This window comes from Schistocerca serialis, chromosome 2 (genome assembly GCF_023864345.2).
Source record: "Schistocerca serialis cubense isolate TAMUIC-IGC-003099 chromosome 2, iqSchSeri2.2, whole genome shotgun sequence".
In the NCBI taxonomy this organism is placed as follows: Eukaryota; Metazoa; Arthropoda; class Insecta; order Orthoptera; family Acrididae; genus Schistocerca; species Schistocerca serialis.
Window position 1 is genome coordinate 323,513,814 of NC_064639.1, and position 18,976 is coordinate 323,532,789.

General features: G+C 40.0%; 1 protein-coding gene across 2 annotated transcripts; it reads right to left on the reverse strand.

The window, feature by feature from the left end:
• Positions 1-5,681: 5,681 nt before the first annotated feature.
• Positions 5,682-17,262, reverse strand: LOC126457132 (S-formylglutathione hydrolase). Of its 2 annotated transcripts, none has more exons than XM_050093197.1 (6): positions 17,151-17,262; positions 17,000-17,070; positions 16,736-16,923; positions 16,470-16,659; positions 6,773-6,995; positions 5,682-6,658 (listed from the first exon to the last, which is right to left on the reverse strand). In XM_050093197.1, the coding sequence occupies exons 2-6, from the start codon at positions 17,068-17,070 to the stop codon at positions 6,461-6,463; spliced, it is 870 nt and encodes a 289-aa protein (XP_049949154.1). In that variant the 5' UTR covers positions 17,151-17,262; the 3' UTR covers positions 5,682-6,460. The 2 variants fall into 2 exon arrangements, with proteins under 2 accessions (XP_049949154.1, XP_049949153.1); XM_050093196.1 differs by having other exon boundaries at positions 17,143-17,184.
• Between the last annotated feature and the right edge of the window lie 1,714 nt (positions 17,263-18,976).

Genomic DNA, 18,976 nt, shown 5'->3' on the forward strand with positions numbered 1-18,976 from the left:
CAGTCGGCCATCTGGAAATTAAATCTTCATATGAAAGGCACCTCCTCTGGCATTACCATGGCATTCATTTTGCAGATTACAGGTCTATGTTGCGTGGATGGGATGGGCGTACCCATCATCTTGACACAGCTCCCAGTAACTGTTGATGACACGAATATATTATCAGGGTTGTAGCCTCTCCTCAACCGACCTCTGTTGAAGGATGCCGGCAGCTTTGGATCATGAATTAGCTGAAGATCATGAGACTCTGCCCAGGCCTCAGGTTTTTCATGATTAGTTTCTCAATTTGGGTATCCCCATCATGTGCTTCGGCAGTTGTAATCACCAAGGCACTACCATATTTATCATGGGGCTGTTCCAGAACAAGTTCCTGCCTGCAATTCTGGGCTGACGGCTATTGTAGCCTCGGTGAGTCTCTTGTACTAAAAGGATGTCACATTTATATTGCGCACATAAATCAGCCAGTAAGGACTCTTTGGCACACAAAAATCCCTAAATATTTATCAAGATCGTAACAAGTGGTCTTAAAAAAGACCCTTAAGGAAGATCACTACTTCTGTGTTGACCAGTGGTGGAAGAATCAGCCACTGCTAATGTGCAATGTTGCCCAGGGAGCGCCCAACTGTACTGAGGAGCTCTACACCCCAGGTGCTCACAGTTAAGTTTTTCTTGTGGTCCGTAGGTCAAGTGTTACTTATTCCTTGCCGTGTATGTGAGCTCTCCTGGACGACAGCACATAGCACAACCTTTATTGGAGTCCTAGTTATACTCTATTGAAATACAACATTTGGTACCGATTCAACTGACTGACGTAGGTTTGGTTGTTAGTTACTACCTGTAACTAGGGACTATTGTTTCACTTCACTATGTCATAAGAAGATACTAATATGATCTAACAGGACATATACCTATGATGACCTATTGACAGTAACGTCTGCAGCTCATGGTCATGTTCTCGCTTCCCAAGCACGGGGTCCTGGGTTCGATTCCCAGTGGGGTCAGGGATTTTCACCTGCCTTGAGATGAGTTTGTGTTGTTCTCATTATTTCGTCATCATTCATGAAAGTGGCGAGATTGGACTGAGCAAAGGTTGGGAATTTGTACAGGTGCTGATAACTGCGCAGTTGAGCACCCTACAAACCAATCATCATTTATTCACAGTAACCACATTTCGTTGTACATAACCACATAGATGGAGAAATTTTATTAATCACATCTTAAAACAACATCTTCGTAATATTTTTGTTAATGAACTTCCATGCTTTTAATTTCCATCGACAACTTTGTGCAAAACAGTTAAATTTTCCAGTAACTTTCTGAATGTGTTTATTATTGACTACAGATTCATAATTATGAATACTTGTTCTTACATTTCAAAATTCTTCCAGTATGTGAGCCCCTTCATGCATTACACGCTGTCCATAAGCAGCATGATTCACTCTAAATTTCGCCTGTTGAGGTTATATGCTAACAGAGCTGTACCACCAAATTCTTTTCACACTTAGCATGATATGTTTGTGTTTGCTGTGTAAAGTGCAAAGTGAATTAGCAACACTTGCATGCAAAGTAAAACAATGGCTACATGAGGGTAGCAAGAGAGAACTCCCTATACCAATCTATCGACACATATGCATGTGTGACACTTAAATTATGTTCAAAGTCTCGGACACTGTGCAGTGTGTAAAGTCTTATCAGTGGGGACTACACCCGCTTTCTACTGTGGTGGTTAGAACAGTCAGTTGGGAATAGTGTTTTGTATCATCATAAGCAAAAGAAACTTTGATTTACCTCTCAAGAAAGGAGAAACTGAAGAGCAGTATCTATCTACATCTGTACTCTGCAAACCATCATGAGGTACCAATTATTAGGAGTTCTTCCCATTACATTCACATATGGAGTGCAGGAAGAATGAGTAATTGAATGCCTTTGTGCGTGCAGTAATTATTACGAGGTGCATTCAACTTCTAAGGCCTCCGATTTTCTGTCTAATTAACTACTCACCCGAGATCGATGAAACTGGCGTTACTTCTCGACGTAATCACCCTGCAGACGTACACATTTTTCACATCGCTGACGCCATGATTCCATGGCAGCGGCGAAGGCTTCTTTAGGAGTCTGTTTTGACCACTGGAAAATCGCTGAGGCAATAGCAGCACGGCTGGTGAATGTGCAGCCATGGAGAGTGTCTTTCATTGTTGGAAAAAGCCAAAAGTCACTAGGAGCCAGGTCAGGTGAGTAGGAAGCATGGGGAATCACTTCAAAGTTGTTATCACGAAGAAACTGTTGCGTAACGTTAGCTCGATGTGCGGGTGCGTTGTCTTGGTGAAACAGCACACGCACAGCCCTTCCCGGATGTTTTTGTTGCAGTGCAGGAAGGAATTTGTTCTTCAAAACATTTTCGTAGGATGCACCTGTTACCGTAGTGCCCTTTGGAATGCAATGGGTAAGGATTATGCCCTCGCTGTCCCATAACATGGACACCATCATTTTTTCAGTACTGGCGGTTACCCGAAATTTTTTTGGTGGCGGTGAATCTGTGTGCTTCCATTGAGCTGACTGGCGCTTTGTTTCTGGATTGAAAAATGGCATCCACGTCTCATCCATTGTCACAACCGACGAAAAGAAAGTCCCATTCATGCTGTCGTTGCGCGTCAACATTGCCCGGCAACATGCCACACGGGCAGCCATGTGGTCGTCCGTCAGCATTCGTGGCACCCACCTGGATGACACTTTTCGCATTTTCAGATCGTCATGCAGGATTGTGTGCACAGAACCCACAGAAATGCCAACTCTGGAGGCGATCTGCTCAACAGTCATTAGGCGATCCCCCAAAACAATTCTCTCCACTTTCTCGATCATGTCGTCAGACCGGCTTGTGCAAGCCCGAGGTTGTTTCGGTTTGTTGTCACACGATGTTATGCCTTCATTAAACTGTCGCACCCACGAACGCACTTTCGACACATCCATAACTCCATCACCACATGTCTCCTTCAACTGTCGATTAATTTCAGTTGGTTTCACACCATGCAAATTCAGAAAACGAATGATTGCACGCTGTTCAAGTAAGGAAAACGTTGCCATTTTAAGTATTTAAAACTTCTCATTCTCGCCGCTGGCGGTAAAATTCCATCTGCCGTACGGTGCTGCCATCTCTGGGACGTATTGACAATGAACGTGGCCTCATTTTAAAACAATGCGCATGTTTCTCTCTTTCCAGTCCGGAGAAAAAAAATCTGAGGCCTTAGAACTTGAATGCACCTTGTACAATCTTATCTGCATGTTCCCAAAGTGAGCAATACGTAGGGGGTTGTAATATATTCGTAATCATTTAAAGCCAGTTCTTGAAATTTTGTTAACATACTATCTTGGGATTGTCTACATCTCTCTACAAAAGCCTTCCAGTTCAGTTCCTTCAGTATCTCTGTAACACTCTCTTGCAGATTAAACAAACCTGTGACCATTCGTCCTGTCCTCTATATACATTCAATATCCATTGTTAGTTCTACCTGGTATGGGCCCCACACACACTTGAGCAATATTCTAGAACCGGTCGCACGAGTGATTTCCTTTGTGGATTGTTTGCATTTCCCCAGTATTCTATCAATAAACTGAAGTCTATCACCCGCTTTACACGCAACTGAACCTATATGATCATTCCACTTCATATTCCTACAAAGTGTTACACCCAGATATTTGTATGAGTTGTCCGATTTCAACAGTGACTCATTGATATTATAGTCATAGGATACTAGGTTCTTTTCATTTTGCAAAGTGCAAAGTTTTACATTTTTGAATATTTAGAGCAGGTAGTCAATCTCTTTACCAGGTTATCAAGATCTGACTGAATATTTTTGAAGTTATCTCCCAGACAGTACTTCATTAAGGATAACTGCATCATCTGCAAGAAGCCTTAATAGTAAAATAACACTGTCTGCTAGGCCATTAATATACAACAGGAACAGCAAGGGTTCCAACACACTTCCCTGGGGCACACCTGAAGTTACTTCATTTGATGATGACTCCTCATGCTGTGTCCTCCCTACCAAAAGTTTCTCAATCCAGTCACAAATTTCACTTGATGTCCAATAGCGAACTTTTGACAATAAGCTTAGATGCAGTACTGAGTCAAATGCTTTTTGAAAATCAAGAAATACTTCATCTACCTGGTTGCCTTGATCCAAAGCTTTCAGTATGTCAAATGAGGAAGTGCAAGTTGGGTTTCAAATGATCGATGGTAATCATTGTTGCCACATGTGTGTTTTGGTCACTGATACCAGTTTCGATGTGGACATCTGTAAAGACGTCCGTTTTATTTGTTGTCATTAGATCCAGTATATTTTTATCATGAGTGGGGTTCCTAGCTATCTGTTCTACATAGTTTTCAGAGAAGTCATTTAGTACTGTTTCACAGGATATCTTATCACTACTAACCAAGCTGTTATTTTCCCAACTGATTGTTGGATGTCCTGCATAGTACATTTATGAAGTGATGGAAAATGTTGTTTGGAATAAGAGAGTTGGAAAATTTGGCATGAACAGCAGCTTTTGCTGCGTAACACATGTTAAGATTACAAAAGAAACGAAGCACTTGAGAAAATATGACATGTACTAAAAAATGTATGGCTGCAACGCAACAGTAGATATTGTGGCGATAAAGGATGTGCCAAGAATATACTATTTGGTCTGATACTGTAGCCACATTAATTTAATGTACTACAAAAAACACACACACACACACACACACACTGGTGATGGACACGCATCACAGCCCTTTACCTTCTTTCATCAGAGCTTCAAATGATTCATTTGCAGCTGTGAACTGTTGCTAGTCTGTCCCCCACAGAGTAGTCAGTCTGAAGTACAGTAATAAGACAGAGTAAGACAATACCATCTACAAATTTTTAGTGCTTAATGTTCTCCATTGCACTTCATCCAACATTTCATGCCTTGGGTGCATTCAACCTACTTGAAACAACCCCTCCCCCCCTCTCTCTCAACAACTACAGTTCAACTCTAAAAAAAGGTGTGCCATGTACAAGATACTGGTTACCATTTGGTAGTTTTGTACAGCATGACTGTGGTCAATCTTTTCTGCTTTCTAAGTTTATCACTAATTAATGAAATCTGGGTTTTATCACCTGACTTGCTGATGCAATGGCCATGAGTTTACTCTGCACCTCTACAGCAAATGTTGACTGACTTCTAAATCCAGCAAATATGTGACATTAGGAATTAAAAGGCAGATAATAGCGTGCCACTCATACTTTAGGACTTGCAGGAAGTAGCCAATGGAAAGCGATATTTTATGTAGGCCTACACTTTAGATTTTGTGCGTAGTTCATTAAGAATATTTTTTACCTGTTCAGTTCAGAAGTTGATATTTACACTTTGATCTGTAAGGTCTACGGAATATTCTGTGCTATGACAGGTAATCATCATTGACAATAAAAATGTAAACATCAACATGTGTTCAGCTTAACTGTAGGAATAAAATTGCTAGTAACGCATTTTTCACTTTCACAAGTGGTATCATTTACCAATAGTAGCAATACAGTGTGTATCAAGCTACGTATTCAGGATGTCTAAATACAGAATACCAATTCTAACTGCTACTTTGGTGTTCAGGTACCTGTATGAAATTTGAGACTTATTAGTGATATATAGGGTACAATTATGAACCATTTATATGCCAGAAACATTTTATTTACCATAAACAAAGCAACTATTTCAGACTGTAACAAAACTCTGTAACTCTACATACTGTGTTAACAGTTTATACATGTAGCACATAAAATAGTCTTATAAAAGAGATAGGTTCTCTTCTTGAACATCATCATTGTCATATGCAGTTAAATCTCTTTATTGCTTTTACCACAAAATATACAAATGGAAGAGGAAAACTTTCTTCTCTTACACAAACGTCATTTGAACACACTATTTCATACAGTAAGAAGAATTTTGTTGTAACAGCCTAACCTTACAGTGTTTATTGTTCGACAATAAATGCCCCTCAAGACCATAAATGCAGTACAACAAAATAGTTACTGACGACACTTACTGCTCACTAGTATTGAATCAGAAATCCTGTATTTGGGATCTCTTAGACAGAGCAATACAAATCACTGTACAAAATAAATGGGAAAACATTAACAATGGAAACCAGGGAGGAAGAGACAGCACTTATTTAGTAATTGAAAAGCTGTTTCTACTGTCAATAACTACTGAGGTCAGCCCTCAATTTAGACCGACGTACTGTAGGAAGATGAGTGGAGATTGGATGCAGGTTGATAACGGAAGAAAAAGAGCAGTATGAAAAGAAAATAGTACTTGTACTTGTTGCAATCACCAGTATACAGCCCAAATAATACACACACATGCTGCAAAATAAGTATGATATACTTGGTGTAAGTTTCCCAATTGAGCTTGCCAAGCAGGACAATGTATTCATAACAAATCATAATCACAGAAGAGTGGATGTTGCATTGAGGTGTTTCATGTGGAATTCAATGTGTCTACCAATGAAAGAAGCAATGAAGTAATAACTATGATCATAACCATCACACATTTGGAGCACTACAGGTGTGTGTGATTCCTGACAAGCAGCAACAAAATTTTCAGGCAGCAGTTGTTTTTCTTTCAGGAACTGGTCCTCCACACCCTACCAAAACAAAACAGTAATGGTTAATTGCTACTACTGCCAACAAATAGCAAAATAAGGTTTCCAAATTTACACATGCCAAAATAACAGACAAAAATATCTACATGTACTGACCTGGTCAATTAAAATGTCAAGGGGTGGTCCATCATAGTTTTTGACTAGCTCAGTTGCATCCCATCTTTGCCACTCAAGAATGTTACCCACTCCCAAATAGCCGGTGAATGCTTTCTTTCCCCAGGGACAATTTATTGGGTTGCAAATGGGTGCAAATGCAGATACAGAGCGGTATTTACCAGGATTCTTCAGGGCACAAATCAGTGCCCCATGACCACCCATGCTGCAAAGTAAAAATGAGTATGTCATGTAAATTATGTACAGAATATATTGAACAAAATGTCGGATGATTATTTTATTCCCCCCAAAAAGTTTCTCCTACAATTCCCAGTTTTGTTTTATGTGACAGCAAGCTTTGCTTTACTAGAGCTCATGGCCATCGCACTTATTAGTGACTAACCACAGTTCAGTTTTAACTGAAGAAAAAAGATATAGAAACTTTATTTTTTGCAGGGAATATTAGTCAGCTGCAAGACTTTGTATCAAAGCTATTGCAGATGATTTCAAAATATTTTAAATTACATTCCTTCTTACAGCTCAGCATAGATATAAAGCCTGCATTATCTTTACTGTAAAGGCTTGTTATGCTTTGGCTAAAGTTAATACAGGAGAATATGCAGGTAACACAATCTCCATTATCAGAAGTGTGAACACATTTTGTACATCTTCGACTTTTGCTCTTCACAAAACAGACAACACTATTACAATTCTTTGATGATTTATGTTGATCAGACTGTTAAGAAAAAAGTTACACTACTGTGAGCGGTCCAAACCTTCCCACAATAAATAAAAAATGTTCAGCATCAAAACTGACAGCAGACACAAAGCACACTAGATTAATTAGTATCTGATGACTAATCTTCAACTAAAAGTATTAAAGATAACAGTAAAAACCTCCATAATACACAATATCACTGCCCCACATGGATAATAATGTAACACTGGATAATTTTAAGTTAAATCCATCAGTGATTTGTTTGTATTGTTCATTCCAACCTAAGGTCAACATGACAATAAAAGAATTGGTGTTAATACATCAGCCTTCTAAATATACAAGCACTATGTTAGTAGTTTTCCACATTTTTTATGCTCTCCGCAACACAAAATCAACATGGCAATAAATGAACATGTGTTTATATATAGTCATTCTCAAAATATAAGTCCTTTCTTATTCAATAGTTTTCCTCTTTTTCTGCTCTTGTGAACAGTTACAGGGTACGTAGCTGCAGTGTTATTCTTTTGAGTCGCTGATACTCTGACCCATTAATCTATTTTCGTAAGTAGACTTCCCTAGTACATCATATCACTTCTCTGAATACATGTGAATTTCAATCACCAAAAACATAACTACCTGTACTTCAAATATGACAATAGTTGCATTTGCACACACACATGCATGTACGAGTGTGTTTGTTATATAATTCTGATGAAAGCCTGTTTGGTTGAAGCTGAAGGCTTTGTTTGACAGTCTTTTTGTTGTGCCTGTGCCTCAGCATCTCCGCTAGATGGTGATTAGCAATCTATGCTTTTCATAATATGACAATATTATGAAATGGATAGTTGCTACTCACCATAGAGCAGAGATCTTGATTCACAGACAGGCACAACAAAAAGACTACTACGCACATAAGCTTTGGGCCAAAAGACCTTCTTTTGGAATACACACACACACACACACACACGCACGCACGCACACACAAACAAAGGGTAAAACGATTGTGGGTGCATTTGTGGAACAGAAGGCTGTGTAGTGCTGGAGTGGAACAGTAAAGGGGGTAGGTGGGTGAATGACAATGACTAACATAGGTTGAGGCCAGGAGGATTATGTGAATATAGGATACATTGCAGGGAGAGTTCTCACCTGTGGAAATCAGAAAAGCTGGTGTTGGTAGGAAGGATCCAGATGGCATAGGCTGTTAAGCTATCATTAAAATAAAATGCATTGTGTTGGGCAGCGTGCTCAGCAGCTGGGAGGCCCAGCTGTTTCTTGGCTACAGTTTGTCGGTGGCTATTCAAATGGACAGACAGCCTGTTGGTTATCACGTCCACATAGGACAAAGCACAGTGGTTGCAGCTGAGCTTGTGGGTTACTACAAGGGCATGACAAGCAACAATCTGACTGTCCGCATGAATGGCCACCATTTGGCCAAGAAATAGGTGGACCACCCAGTTGCTGAGCACAGTGCTAAAAATTATGTTCTTCATTTTAATGACTGCTTCACAATTTGCACTATCTGGATCCTTCCTACCAACACTAGCTTTTCTGAACTGTGCAGATGGGAACTCTCCCTGTAATATATCTTATCTTCACATAACCCTCCTAGCCTCAATCTTTGTTAGTCATTGTCCTGCACTCACCAATCCCTTCTCTGTTCCCATTTCAGCACTACACGGCCTTCTATTCCCAAGTTTACTCACAGTCTTTTCACGTCTCGCCTTTTCCAGATCCCCCCCCCCCCCCAATAAACCTCCCGACTGTGCCTAGCTGTCCTAAACTCTCTCTGACTTGTTCCTGTATGGGTAATTTCATGTGAAATCACCCAGTGGCCGTTGCCCTTATGTCACAGATTTTCCTGAAAATTTTGTGTAAGAATGTACATAAGGAATTAGGGTTAAAATGTTTCTTCTGGACTTTTTTGACCAAAACTGTAATTAGGAGCCCATTATGAAATGTGGGCCTCTTCTAGCAACTGGTGTTGAGAAACGAAGTGTCTTGTAAGTTTGTAACCACTATAACTTTTTTATTTATGAATCAATTTTATTCAATTTGGTGTCATTGGAAAGTAAAAGAATAGAGCTATAATATAAAAAATATTAAAGTGCTGTGTCTAAGCAACAAATGTTTGAAAATCTGTAATTAATGTTATTTTGTCATCAATTTTTTTTCCAAATTTTAGGATTTTTTTCCCCAGCAGAATCACAAGTTTCACCATCTGAATTTTTGTTTCAAATAATTCCTACTGTCATACTTTTCAACATAAAAAAATCAGAAGGGTGTTTGTCCTCTATTGTTAGATCTTATACTTTTTCAATAATGCTGTAATAATTAATTGCTTCAAATAGCTAATCAACAATACATGAAACAACAATGAAAAACTCAGTCTAGCAGCAACACTCATGTGCAACACAGGCTGTGTGTGTATCACGTTTTTGTCTGTGCGCTTTATACACTCCTGGAAATTGAAATAAGAACACCGTGAATTCATTGTCCCAGGAAGGGGAAACTTTATTGACACATTCCTGGGGTCAGATACATCACATGATCACACTGACAGAACCACAGGCACATAGACACAGGCAACAGAGCATGCACAATGTCGGCACTAGTACAGTGTATATCCACCTTTCGCAGCAATGCAGGCTGCTATTCTCCCATGGAGACGATCGTAGAGATGCTGGATGTAGTCCTGTGGAACGGCTTGCCATGCCATTTCCACCTGGCGCCTCAGTTGGACCAGCGTTCGTGCTGGACGTGCAGACCGCGTGAGACGACGCTTCATCCAGTCCCAAACATGCTCAATGGGGGACAGATCCGGAGATCTTTCTGGCCAGGGTAGTTGACTTACACCTTCTAGAGCACGTTGGGTGGCACGGGATACATGCGGACGTGCATTGTCCTGTTGGAACAGCAAGTTCCCTTGCCGGTCTAGGAATGGTAGAACGATGGGTTCGATGACGGTTTGGATGTACCGTGCACTATTCAGTGTCCCCTCGACGATCACCAGTGGTGTACGGCCAGTGTAGGAGATCGCTCCCCACACCATGATGCCGGGTGTTGGCCCTGTGTGCCTCAGTCGTATGCAGTCCTGATTGTGGCGCTCACCTGCACGGCGCCAAACACGCATACGACCGTCATTGGCACCAAGGCAGAAGCGACTCTCATCGCTGAAGACGACACGTCTCCATTCGTCCCTCCATTCACGCCTGTCGCGACACCACTGGGGGCGGGCTGCACGATGTTGGGGCGTGAGCGGAAGACGGCCTAACGGTGTGCGGAACCGTAGCCCAGCTTCATGGAGACGGTTGCGAATGGTCCTCGCCGATACCCCAGGAGCAACAGTGTCCCTAATTTGCTGGGAAGTGGCGGTGCGGTCCCCTACGGCACTGCGTAGGATCCTACGGTCTTGGCGTGCATCCGTGCGTCGCTGCGGTCCGGTCCCAGGTCGACGGGCACGTGCACCTTCCGCCGACCACTGGCGACAACATCGATGTACTGTGGAGACCTCACGCCCCACGTGTTGAGCAATTCGGCGGTACGTCCACCTGGCCTCCCGCATGCCCACTATACGCCCTCGCTCAAAGTCCGTCAAGTGCACATACGGTTCACGTCCACGCTGTCGCGGCATGCTACCAGTGTTAAAGACTGCGATGGAGCTCCGTATGCCACGGCAAACTGGCTGACACTGACGGCGGCGGTGCACAAATGCTGCGCAGCTAGCGCCATTCGACGGCCAACACCGCGGTTCCTGGTGTGTCCGCTGTGCCGTGCGTGTGATCATTGCTTGTAGAGCCCTCTCGCAGTGTCCGGAGCAAGTATGGTGGGTCTGACACACCGGTGTCAATGTGTTCTTTTTTCCATTTCCAGGAGTGTATATCTGAAGGACTTTTGTCACCTTGATTTTGTGCTTCTTATGTAAGTAGCCATTCTGTCTGGTAATTAGAGAACAAGAAAAAGTTTCAAACCATCCAGTTCTTTTTTGCAACATACACAGTTGATTAAAAATCACAATGGAAAGCAAATGTTCTTTAGGTTTTGTGTCATAAGAAAAGTAGTAGCAGTGAAGAGCTTGATTTACTAGATATGTCAAGCCTGAATCAAGCTAATATTGAATTACTGAAGCTAAGAAGCACCTGTGAAAGTATTGAGAGTATTTGTTCTTCTCACAAAGGGCTCTATTTGGGAACATATGATGACAGACAAAGAATTTGCTGTGACCCTTTTAAGAAGTATGGTAAAATGACTGCTAAGAAATCTTTGAAACCTATTTCTTTAACCATGGCAACGAAATTTAAAACCCTTGGACTTATACCAGGTACCAAGCTGTGCATAACATGCCGTAAGGACATTTTATCTCCTATGGGGGATAACCTTCCAGGAATGGATGAATGTGAAGTTGAAGATCAAGAATATACACCAGAGCCGTCTACAGCTCTTCAAAAACTTAATGAAAGTTGTGAATTACTTGAAATTTCACCATTTAAGGTTACCAAGAGAGCACAAGACAGGCATCTAGAAGACATTCGATCCACGTCTTGTCGCTTAGCTTTAAAATTCCGGCAAACAGTATCAGAGGTGCTACATCCTCCAGCGAAAAATGTGTCTGAAGAAACTGGCAGTGCTGAATGTACAGATTGTAATATTTTAATGCAAAAACTTAAACAGAAATTCAGCAGAAGTTCTGTTGAAGAAAAACTACAAATACTTACCTTGGCACCAGCTTCATGGAGTACAGAAAAAATGCAAATGTTTCTTAACACTACCGAATACATGGTAAAGAAATCGAGGGTATTGCTAAAAGAAGATGGTACTTTGTCAAAAGGGAGTTATAAAGTGGGAAACTGAATAGGTAAGGATGTGGAAAAACATGTCCACAATTTTTACTGTGAACATGATGTAAGTCGCATTTCTGCTAATAAAAAAGACCGACTGTCTGTCTGTCCCTTCAGAATACGGCAAAAGATTGTATAAGACAAAAACACTAATTTTACATAATCTTAAATATGTATACTTAGCTTTCAGAGATTAGTTCAGGCCTACTAAATTTTGTGAACTTAGGCCAAAAGAATGTGTTACTGTAAACAGTCATGGAATGCATAACGTATGTGTATGCAAGTATCACCAAAATGTAAAACTTAATGCATGCTGCACATGTGAAAGAACTGTATACTGAACTTCTACAGAAACTTGCGTGCAATCTGGCAAACGAGGAGTGCGTGCTACATCGCTGTTCTCGGTGTCCTGATGAATATGAACTGCACAATTTTTTAATGAAGCTGGAGTCCTTACAAGATTGTGAAAATGTTGTATTCAAACAATGGATGCAAACTGATCGACTACACTGGAGACACTAATGAAGACGACTGATGAATTTGTTGAGTATCTCATGCAAAAACTTCAAAACTTAACACAACATCATTATGTATCAAAATCTCAGAGTCACCACTTCAAATCAAGCAAAGAAACCCTCCCTGATACTACATGCATCATCATGTAGTGGATTTTGCAGAGAACTATACCTGTTTGCTTCAGGATGCTGCACAAGAATTTCAGTGGCAGAACATTCAAGTCACCCTTCCATCCTTTTGTGGTTTACTTTAAAACAGATGATTGCATTAAGTCAATGTCATTGTGTTGTATAAGTGACTGTTTGCAGCATGATACAAACACATTCTATGTTTTCCGGAAAACTGCTCGCACTTATGTATTGGAACACCACACATCCAGCACGTTATGTACTTCAGTGATGGCAGTTCTGCACAATATAAAAAATTTAAGAATTTTTTTAATTTGTGCCATCACAAGCAAGATTATGGAGTAAACTGCAGAATGGAATTTTTTTGCCACTAGTCATGGCAAAAATGCATGTGATGGAGTTGGTGGTACCATTAAACGTTTAACAACAAGAGCAAGTTTACAGTGTCCATATGACAGTCACATTTTAAGCCCAAAAGATGTTTACATTTGCGAAAACTCATGTTCCAGGAATAGAAACCTTTTATGTTATAACAGAGGAGATAACGAAGTCCACAAACATGTTACAAAAAGGATATGAGACTTGTTCTACCATTCCTGGGACAAGAGTGTATCATTTTTTCAAACCACTGAATGAAAACAAATTGCTGATAGAGCGTGTTTTCATCATCTCAGAATTCAATAAACTGCCTCTAACACAATTAAAGAAGAAAGATTTGTCGCAGCTATCTAAGATAACCAGTGGTGGCTTGGAAAAATTCTGGAGATAAGTGAAGAGCACAGATGCAAAAGTCAAGTTCATGAGTCCAAGTGGCCCTTCCTCAAGTTATTCATGGCCACTTCACACTGATGTTTGCTGGATACCTTATGAAAACATTTTAATGACTTTGCCTGCTCCTAGTGCAAGGACAAGTACTGGTAATTTATATACATTTGAATCAGACATACTATTGTCCACTGAAAACTTGTTTGAAGGAATGAATGCTTTTTAGAATTTTATGAATGTGTTTTATGAGAACTGATCATCGTTTGTGACCACTAGAAAAGAGTCACAAAATGAAATGTGCATATTATTATTTATGTTCTTTCTGTTTTAAATGATGAAACATTACAAAAACCCTTCTGATTTTTTTATGCTGAAATGTATGACAATAGGAATTCTTTGAGACAAAATTACAATGGTGAAACTTGCGATTTTGACGAAAAAGTTCATGAAGTTTTTAAAAAAAAAATTTGAAAAATGACTTTATTACAGATTTGCACATATTTATATGCACAGTTGCAGCATTTTTATAGTTTAGTGATACAGTTGGTCCTTTTATCTTTCTAATGACACCAAATTGAATAAAATTGATTTATAAATAAGGGAGTTGTAGTAGTTAAAAATTTTCAACCTACCTTTCGTACTGACACCAGATGGAGAAAATGCTAAACATTTCAAAATGGCCCCTGACTACAGTTTTGCTAAAAAAAAAAACGAAAAAAAGCTGTAGAAAATGCAACACACAGCATTTTGTCATCTAGTATGAATGAGTCAAACAGCAATGTTGGCTTTAAGACTGGTGGACTGAAATGAAACCTCTTAGCTGATAACAATGACTGACATATTCATTTTTGGTATTACAGCATTGTTGGGTACATTATTGCAAACATTTTGAAATCTGGTAAATGTGCACAGGCAGAAATCTACTTCTGCCTTAAATTCCAGTCCTGATGTCTTCATTCAGTATTCTATTAGGTCACAGGCAAGTACTATGGGTAATATTCCAGAATCATGCTTAGATCTTACAGTTGCATTATTCTACAAAAAAAAAAAAAAAAAAAAAAAAAAAAAAAAAAAAAAAAAAAAAAAAAATGAACAATGTGAAATGTCCAGTTTTAGATCAATTTCAAAATCCCAATTTTAGCTAGTTATGGGGCAGATATCAAGTTACTTTGAGGACAATAAACTTTTCCTGGACACACAGCATGGCTTTCACAAATAGAAGTCAACTATACAGCACTGGACGTAATCACAGTGGTTCAAGGACAGAGAAACTGTGGCACTCAAACTCTGTCACCTCAGCAAGACCTCTGACTGCATCTCGCAAGTGTTGTTATAGTACTGGAAGTGGTGTTCTGGCAACTCTTTACTCTGATCCCAAATGAAATTTTCACTCTGCAGCAGAGTGTGAACTGATATGAAATCTCTTGGCAGATTAAAACTGTGTGCCAGACCGAGACTCGAACTCGGGACCTTTGCCCTTCGTGGGCAAGTGCTCTACCGACTGAGGTACCCAAGCACGACTCACGCCCTCTCCTCGCAGCTTCAATTCCGCCATTAACTCATCTCCTACATTCCAAACTTCACAGAAGTTCTCCTGCGAAACTTGCAGAACTAGCACTCCTGGAAGAAAGGATATTGCGGAGACATGGCTGTTCCACACCGTGGGGGTGTTTCCAGAATGAAATTTTCACTCTGCAGTGAAGTGTGCACCGATATGAAACTTCCTGGCACATTAAAACTGTGTGCCGGACTGAGACTGGAACTCAGGAGCTTTGCCTTTTGCGGGCACCAGGAAGTTTCGTATCAGCGCACACTTCACTACAGAGTGAAAATTTCATTCTGAAAACATCTCCCAGGCCGTGGCAAAGCCATGTCTCCGCAATATCTTTTCTTCTAGGAGTGTTAGTTCAAGTTTCGCAGGAGAGCTTCTGTGAAGTTTGGAAGGTAGGAGATGAGGTACTGGCAGAACTGAAGTTGCAAGGACGGAGCGCGAGTCATGCTTGGGTGGCTCAGAACTGGTAGAGCAGTAGCCCACGAAAGGCAAAGGTCCTGAGTACGAGTCTTGGTCCGACAGACAGTTTTAATCTACCAGGAAGTTGCTTGAATCTGATCCTGAAAACAGAAGACAGATGGTATCAGCCTATGGAGCATTCTCCCAAGAATGAAAATTGGAGCATGGCAGACCCCAGGGATCTATCACTGGACCTCTCCTGTTTCTTATTCATGTCAGTGATATATGCTGCAACAACCACTTACAATTTGCTGATGACGCCACCATTTTTGCCAAAGAAAAAAATGCTGCACATGTTCTCCACCTGTATTGAGGAATTGTTCAAAAGTGACTGAAGTGATTAGACAAAATAATGCTTTCATCTGTTACATATGTCTTCATAGTGAAAACTTTCCTCATTTTCACAAAAAAAAAAAAATTATAAAAATGCCTATGTACATAATCTTGAATCCATCCATCCAGTCATGACTGGTAAATGGTGCAGATCTAGTAATAAAGCAATCAAAAAGCATTATTTCCAAGGCTTACATCAAAAGGCATATTGTCCAATAGAACTCAACAACTACATTTAGTCCTACACACACACACACACACACACACACACACACAGTCTCTCTCTCTTTACTGTCTGTGTCCAATTATTTAATGGTGTTTTTCAAGCACAGGGCATGTATGATATATGCGAGTTCTCTTCTGAGATACATATAAAAGTCATTGTGTTTATTACCTGTGACCCATTATAGACACTTTATCTGCAAGCACAGGGAAGTTAGTATTTATTATATCTGGGAGTTCCTTTGTGACATAAGAATACATTCGGTAGTGTTTTTGCCATGGATCCGTCACGGAGTCAACATAAAATCCAGCTCCACTACCAAAATCCCAACTGTCACCTTCTCCAGGCAAATTCACGCCCCCTGTAATAAAATATTATGTGTCAGTCGACAATTAATTTACATAAGACATGTTGTGCAGATCTGGAAGGCGGCTTACGAGGGCTAGTGTCTGGACAAACTATTATTACTCCATGTGCAGCTGCGTATCTCTGAGCACCGGCCTTCTGAATGAAGTTCTGCTCCGTACAGGTCAGACCAGATAACCAATATATGACTGGCAGGCTACGTTCTTCCGATTGCGGTGGTAGGTAAACCGCAAAGTTCATTTGACATCGCAGCTCGGAACTATCACATAAAATCACAGTGATCAAACAAGATGAATATTACGCATGCCACTCGCTTAAATAAAACGACGTCTTACCTCTCATGAGAAAATACTTTCTGATACCCGCCGAAACAACGATTACTCGATAGCTCAATTAGTTCTGGCATCTGAAAAAGTAAACAAGATCTGTTTACCGTCTCCACTCAATAAAAGAAACATGAATTAAAGCCTACTGTTAGCTTCATACATTTATCACGCACAACACAGCACACGCCAAACAACAAACCCAACCCCGCGAACCAGTGATATTATAGCGCAGCACTGCTCGAATCGCCCGTATTGCAGCGATTCACACGTTTCCGATAAAGTCCCAGACTAATCATTTGCAATTGTATATTAATATCTGTGAAGGATCATGATCAGCATTTTTTTGATATCGTACACGCTATTATTGCGTTAAATAGCTAAGTGATGGTGGTGTTGCGCTGAACTGTCTGAATACTCAGCTCTGGTAAATCATTGAATAAATTTACAGATTTCATTAGAGATGTCGTTGAACCAAGAAGCACTAGTAATCCCAAACTTTTAAAACAGGACTTGTAGAGCAAAACAGGAAGAGAAAAAATAAGCTGTGAAGTGCGAGTTGTCTTCAGCGTGATTCCAAATCAAAATTAACTGACGTAATTTATTTGACACGAAGAGGAAAATTACGTGGCATGTACATTAATCTTGATCTAACTCTCTGGAATCAATTAATGCTTGAGTCTGTGCCATTCACCTGTTTAGGAAATTGTCTACTTTATAACAGTGCAGTTTAGATCACAGGCAAAGATGTTTCCAGTTTCTCATTATAATGTGTATGTCTGTAATTGTTGTGGATGTATTGTTATTATTTTCTATTTACTTATTCGTTCTTGGACAATTCAGTGCAACAGTATCGGACATTCCATAGACGATAAAGAAATTTTATACACATAGAGAACACAAACAAAATATGATAGGATTCGGTGAGGATAGGGCAGGAAATTGTCCATGATCTAATCAATGGAATCAGACAGTGTGGCATTCGTCTTAGAAAATTTGGAAGACCACAGAAAACCCAATTCGGGATGTCTGCACAAGTCTCTTCAGGAAGTACACTAAATAGATGTGCCTGTGCTTCAGTGATATGTTATATACATGTTAGTAGTCCTAAAGTACATTAATGCTCCACCACATAAATGTTACTGTAATACAAGTATCAGTCTACCTGTACAACAGATGTCCCATATATGCTAGAATATTATAATTTAATGTAAAAATAGTGTAATTAATGTACATTTGAATCATACAGTATTATAGTATTATATTTTGTTATACACTGACTTATCCTACAGCAAAATGAACTAAATGATTACGGTACCTGGACCAATAAGGATGTGTGGCTACCATGAGACATCAAAGTGCATTGTGCAGTATGGTGCAAAGTGATATTTTACCTTTCTGATGTATTTTGTAATTAGCTCATGTTACTGGTGTCTCTGTCAAAGTGTATTTTCTGAGTAAATTGCGGTTATATGTTATCTATACTGTTTCATTATTCACAGATAGGGTAACACCATAAAAGGAATCCTACATTGGTAACTTTCTGACTTGTAACAAGAATGTTTGCAAATGGTGCCAGGGTTTTTGTCATCATAGACAAAGGATAAAAGGCATTGTTTAGGTACTTAAGGGAGGCGAAAATTTAATAGTGAAGGGGGATTGGAATTCGATAGTAGAGAAAGGAAGAGAAGGAAAAGAAGTAGGTGAACATGGACTGGGGGAAAGGAATGAAAGGGGAAGCCATCTGAATTTTGCACAGAGCATACTTTCATCATCGCTAACACTTGGTTTAAGAATAATGATAGAAGAGTGTACATGTGGAAAAGACCTGGGGACACTGGAAGATTTGGGATTGATTATATAATGGTAAGATAGAGATTTTGGAGCCAGATTTTAAATTGTAAGACGTTTCCACAGGCAGATGTGAACTCTGGCCACAATTTATTGGTTATAAACTGTAGATGAAAACTGTGGAACTTGCAAAAAGGT

What these genes read in the sequence shown, in the direction of transcription:
- LOC126457132 (XM_050093196.1), bottom strand. An exon ending in AAAGTATTTTCTCATGAGAG is followed by an intron (nt 16,924 to 16,999) that starts GTAAGACGTCGT and finishes TTTATGTGATAG; the next exon opens with TTCCGAGCTGCGATGTCAAA. An exon ending in GTGTCTATAATGGGTCACAG is followed by an intron (nt 6,996 to 16,469) that starts GTAATAAACACA and finishes TTTACTTTGCAG; the next exon opens with CATGGGTGGTCATGGGGCAC.